The following is a 6164-nucleotide window of genomic DNA, read 5'->3' on the forward strand; positions in this document are numbered from 1 at the left end:
TCATCAGCTCTCGCCAGTTGCACTTGAAGTAGCCGGCTCAAAAAAACATCAGGAATTCTCTCTCTCTCTTAGGTTGTGGGGTGTTATTTTTTTAACACTACTGTATATACAAACAAAATGTACACGTGACAACACAAGTAGTTTTGTGCTGAACTTAAAACAAATCTTGACATTACAGAGCACAGTTAACACTCTTGTGGCAAACAGGTTGGATGTTTGTTCTGATGTCGTCTATGATTGAGGTAAATGTAAGCGCTCTAATGTGTCTCATGTTTGTGCTGGTCGTCTAAGGGTTATGCTGGTGGCCCGTCTGGGAAATGTTAAAAAGGGAGACATAGGAACACACACACACACATACACACAGCCCCCATTCCCTGTCACCCCCAGCCCCTCCACTCATCAGTCGGTTTCTAACACTCAGGGCTCTCAGTGATAAAATGCACCTATTTTGCACGTAAAACTGGTCCAATAATGTGTGACAAAAAATCTACTGAAACTTCTTCTTATGCAAGTAAAACAGAATGCAATAAAATATTAACTGAAGTGAATATTTATATATATATATATATATATATATATATATTTGTAATTATATATAGTATATACACAAATTTTGGGATCTAGAATTTTAATGTTTTTGTTTTTAAGAAGTCTCTATACTCAAGGCTAATAATATTCCATAGTATAACTGTTTTTACTGTATTTTCTTTTCAAAGAACAACTGTAAATGCAGCTATATTGTGAAATATTATTACAGTTTGGGGGCAGTCTGATTTTTTGAACGCTTTATATTTTTATTTATTAAGGATGCATTAAATTGTTTAGGCATTTAAAATGCTACAAAAGATTTCTATTCATCAAAGAATCCTTCAAAAATGTAACACTGTTTTCCCACAAAAATATAAAGCAGCACAATCATTTTCAATATTGATAATAAGATTTTTTCTTGAGCACCAAATTAGCATATTAGAAGGATCATGTGACACTGAAGACTGGCGTAATGACTGCTAAAAAATTCAAATTACATTTTAAAACATACTGAAATAGAAAAGTTGTTTTAATTGTAATAATATACAGTTATTACAGTTTAAATAAATGCAGCTTTGGTGAGCATATAGGGACTCAAAATCATAAAAAAAATCTCACCAAGCCCAAACGTCTTGACGATATATTCAATTTCTGAAAAACTGCTGTTTTTTGCTGTTTCAACAAAGACTCTTGCCTGTTCACTGACTGTCACACCTCTGTGTAACCTTAATTGGTTCCTAACCTGGCCTTTCATGACAGGAATTTTTAAGTCAGCTTTGAACTTCCCAAAGAGAAAAGACTAATAATGGATAATGGAGCAGCTTCCATCATCATGATAAGGTTCTACTTTCACTTTGTGTGAAATTTACAGTTTCAAATAGTAACACACTAGTATTACACATTCATACATTTTTGAGCTTTATACATGTAGAAACCACATTTAACTGAATGTTGCTATGAAAGCCTGTGCAATTAAACATAACTAAGATCTAACTTAAAATCTAATGGTAATTTCGATAGGGAGTGGAAAACACTAAACAATTTTATGGCTATCAATTTACACATAACACGTAATTCCAATTAGTTATGCAAAATAATAACGATAATGATATTTATATTTTTAAACTTAAAAGATGTAAAAACTCTGCACAATATGCTGACAAAACAAAAATGCATTACAACAATCAAAAGTAAAAAAAATGGAACATATGGAACATGTTCCAGCAACAGGTTCTATAGATCAAATAAATATTACTACAAAATAAATCTGAAAAAATACAAAATATTTAAATAACCATGTAGAAACAAAATACCTTTCTGTGTCCCAGATCCGAAGAGGAGCAAAATTCTCACAGCAGGCTGTTCCTGTCACAAAATTGCTGCAAAGATATAAAGATCTTTAGTAATGATTGCAAAATAACGATTTAAAACATTTAAAAAATAAAACATTTCAAAACTACCATTCAACCATTTAATCATTTTTAGGCAAAATAATGCCAGATCTTTATACCAGATTTTGCAATGGTTTATTAATATAAATAATTACAAACAAACTAATAATAATAATAGTATTATTAGTAGTAGTAGTACTTTGTATGACTATGTGTATATGACTATGAATAAACCGAAAGAGAGAGAGAGTAGTGCTTTGTATTTATTATTATTAATACACCTTTACAAAATCTATACAAATATGTGATTAAGAGTCTTCAGTGCTTTCTAGAACATTTTCTCAAATAATCTTTGTTCCAGCATTTAATGCTTTTAGCATTTAAATACTGAGCAGGTGACGTAACAGTGGAGTAATAGTTTGGCTCCTGGAGAGAATACACACAGCGCATTAAAAACTAATTTTGAAAAGCGAATGGAGCGTAGCGAGGTGTAAAGTGTGGCTGAAGGGTATGTTGAGACAGCGGATTTGTTCACAGATGTGTTTTCGTTCACGAGACATCTAGGGGGAAAAACCAAACAAAAACACTCGGATGCCCCCTTTTTAGTTGGGTGACAGGTTGAAATTAGTCGAGCAGGTATGGGTGGGCGGGTGTGTGAGCGCAGCAGTTTTGACCGGCGTGATAGTCAGGGATTAGAGCCCTCCTGGACAGCTGGGATTGGCGGGCGAGGCTCAAGGCTCTCCTGCTCCTTGCATTGTGTTCGGAGGTGAGCTGAACAATACTAACTTGATTCAACGGCCTGTTTACCTGTACGTGCATCTGCATTCTGATATCCGGCCAGCCCACGTGTCCATCAAGCTGACACTGGCTATCCGCGCCTCACAGATCAAATGCAGCCACATCAGTGGGTCACATTAATCTTGGCTCAACTTTTGTGTTCCGGTGTTCCATAGAACATGTGATTCCCAGGGAAATTTGTCTGGAATCGCCTCTACTCCATCTCCGCAATTTTTCCCGTGAACACACAGGAATGTGCCTGTTTTAGCACTCAGGTATTCCTACAATGCCCTGCTGGGATGGTCTCTTTCATTGACAGAATGCTTTCTCAGTCTCTGTGCCAACTATGTAAAGTGTGTGTGGCGTCAACGTGCCTCGCAGCGAATGCTTACTGACGCACCACGCGAGAGGCACGTAAAACTACACGAATCACAAAGCATCTCCCTCTCTCACATACTTTCATACGTCTAGAGAAAACCCAGAGAAAGAGCAGGGGGCTCTATGCCCTCCCACTAACATCAACCAAAGAAACGGGCTTCACAATGGAATACCAGTGTGGCCTCAAATTAACAACCAGACTGTGTGAATAAGCTCTGTAGCGCCTGGTGTCCAACTCCAAACCCCCAGCACAAAAACAGAGGGACAGTGACCCTTCATCTCACTCACACACAAACACACATAAGAGAGTCGGTCTGTTAAGGCCTTTTCACACCAAGGACGATAACCATAATGATAAACACACAGTTCTAAAATCTTTCTACATTTAAAAGAATAACAGAGTCCATACCACAACTACAATGATGGAACGATATTGCTGGAATCACTTCAGAACGATTTTTCCACCTGAGAAGCAATAAAAATGTTGATAGCCAATCAGAATTCACTCGGGTTGTGCTGATAAGACGATAGTATTGTGTATCGACGATAGTCAGAGATATCGCCTGAGGCTAATGCTTTAATAATGAAATGTATTAAAATTAGTAACTTACAATGTTTCTATTAAATTGGCATCATGTTAAACACAAATTCAGTCATATTAAACTATTTTAGAACATCCATATGCTACTTGACTAAAAATATATAATGTGTAGGCTACTTTTAGTCGTACCCTGGAGTTGGTTCACTCTCCGGCCATGAAACTAAGTAAGTAAATAATGAAATAAAGTTGCACGATAATATCATGTATCAGCGTATCTCATGGGCTAACAATAGGATGATATGACTATGGAGCATATCGCCCAACACTAGAATTCACCCTAATTGATGATAAAACTGCAGTGTGTGCTTACCGTGTATTGGTGTGGGCACTAATATAGTTATCGTTTTCAGTGTGAACAGGCCTTTAGACTTGAATGAAAAGGTGTGCTTGCTTTCAGAACAGAATTTCAATAGGTAAAAACATAACAATTGATCATAAAATTAGTACCAAACAAAAACCCAACAAGTTTTTTAAGATACAACATGATAACGCTGAGAAACTGAGATATGTGAGCAAAATGCGAAGCCATTTTTGGTGTGAAAAAGGCGGAAAGAAAGAGAGAGAGCGTGCTAGTAAAGTTGAGGGAACATGTGCTCTCATCTGTGATGGCTTCAGTTGGTTTGTTCATTGAGGGCCCAAGCATATTGGCAAAGACAGCCATGGCAGCTGTCAACCCAGTTAGCGGTGGCCCATCAACCATATTCAGCTCGCCTGGCCAGTGCTGGCATTTTAATTACTGTTGGGTAAACTCATTTGCCCCAATGAAGGCCGTGCGCCCTAATAGAATATGCAGGCTGCCAGACCTTTAAACCCGTGTGACACAAGATACAATAGGGGCAAGGCCAAAGCTCTCTCTTCCCAGCCCTTATTACTCTCTATTACTTCAATTACTTATCCCTCAGTGAGTCTGATTGTGAAAAAACACAAGGGAGGGAGCGAAAAGGAGAAAAATAGAACACCACAATTAAATACATTTTTGTCTCCCAGACAAGTTCTGATTGATCTGAAAGGAACTCCTAGTGATATTATAGCTGTAAAAGGTCAAAGCCTCTCTCTCGCCTAATGTGCCTCCACCTTCCCTCGACCTTATGCCCCCCTCTAAACCGAAGAGCACGGACAATCTCCCTCCAAAGCCCCCAGCCCACGCTGCCCACCCCGAACCCCAACTCCTCTGCCCCAAAAAACCCAGCACGCCTCAGGATCATTAGAACATGTCAGGGGTTCACTGCCAACACAACCATTTTGGTAACCTAATCAGCTGACATCATTATTCGAGGAACTGTGCAGCATGAAATTAGTGCCGGGGTCACACAAACTTTAATTCAGCCCCTGCTGGGAGAAGAACTCCTCAGTAACAACATTGTTAGGGCCAAACCAACACAAGCAACCACGCGTATTGGGTCAAGACCACCGAAAGCACTTTTCGTACCAAACCGCACACATCACTGGAAATGTGCTGAGTGTACCACAGAGATATAATGGGATTTTTTTTTTTTAAATAGAACTAAAATTATTGTTACATAATTGCATATTTTTGCTTGTTTATTTGTATGTGGAATGCAAACTACATGTAAACTATTGTTCAGTAAGATTTTTTTGAAAGAATTATTATTATTATTTATTTATTTTTGTATCATGGTTTCCACATACATATTAAACAGTGAAAACTGTGGTGAACATTGATAATAATAATAAATGTTTCTTTAGCGCCAAATCAGTGCAATGAATGATTTCTAGAGGATCATGTAAACCTGAAGACTGGAGTAATAACTTTTGGAAAATTCAGCTTTGTCATCGCAGGAATAAATTACATTTAGAATTATATTAAAATTGAAAATACTTATTTTAAATTGAAATAATATTAAAATATTACTGTTTAAGAACAAATAAATGAATTTGTGGTGAGCATAAGAAACTTTCAAAAACATTTAACAATCTTACGTCAACGACGTCAAATTTTTGGAAAGGTAGTGTAAAAAAAAAAGTAGCACAGAGAAACGTTAATAGAAATGACAAAAACAACAGTAAAAACTTTGACAGTTTTCAGGATAAATTAATTCAAAATAGAGATGCTACTAACAGTATAAAAATATATTTCTATTTTCAGCAGTATGACAGTCGTTCAGTTTTTCCAAAGTGTGATTATAAAATGCTATATGGCTTTCTATGTCACATTATATTGTAGGGATGTAACGATTCACTCAACTCACGATTCGATTTGATTCATGAAAAGAAAAAATACCATCAAAATTTTTCTAAAGACAGTAAGTTCCCCTCAGACATGCATTCATGTAAACTCCTACCCCTAATTGAATCGCGATTTGTTTAGCATCTCAACCGATTTGAATCGGTCAACCACCTAAACCAGCTTGGTCCAAAAAAAAAACAAAAAAACAATATACACTGTAAAAAGTGACCTTCAACTGTTACCTTAAAGAGGTCATATGATGTTGCTAAAAAGAACATTATTTTGTGTATTTGGTGTAATG

The 6164-nt window shown here is 36.7% G+C and overlaps 1 protein-coding gene across 3 annotated transcripts in view; it reads right to left on the minus strand.

The window, feature by feature from the left end:
* LOC107707737 (F-box/WD repeat-containing protein 4-like) overlaps window positions 1-6164 on the minus strand; it is a 28250-nt gene that overhangs the window by 8573 nt on the left and 13513 nt on the right. For 2 of the 3 annotated variants that reach the window (XM_016511845.1, XM_016511828.1), the window contains exon 6: window positions 1842-1907. The exons of the other annotated variant lie outside the window; for it this stretch is intronic. In XM_016511845.1, coding sequence (XP_016367331.1) covers window positions 1842-1907 — 66 coding nt within the window. The remainder of the gene's footprint in view (window positions 1-1841; window positions 1908-6164) is intronic. 3 annotated transcript variants of the gene reach the window in all.

Source organism: Sinocyclocheilus rhinocerous, unplaced genomic scaffold (assembly GCF_001515625.1).
Source record: "Sinocyclocheilus rhinocerous isolate Xijiao unplaced genomic scaffold, SAMN03320098_v1.1 scaffold1243, whole genome shotgun sequence".
NCBI lineage: Eukaryota > Metazoa > Chordata > Actinopteri > Cypriniformes > Cyprinidae > Sinocyclocheilus > Sinocyclocheilus rhinocerous.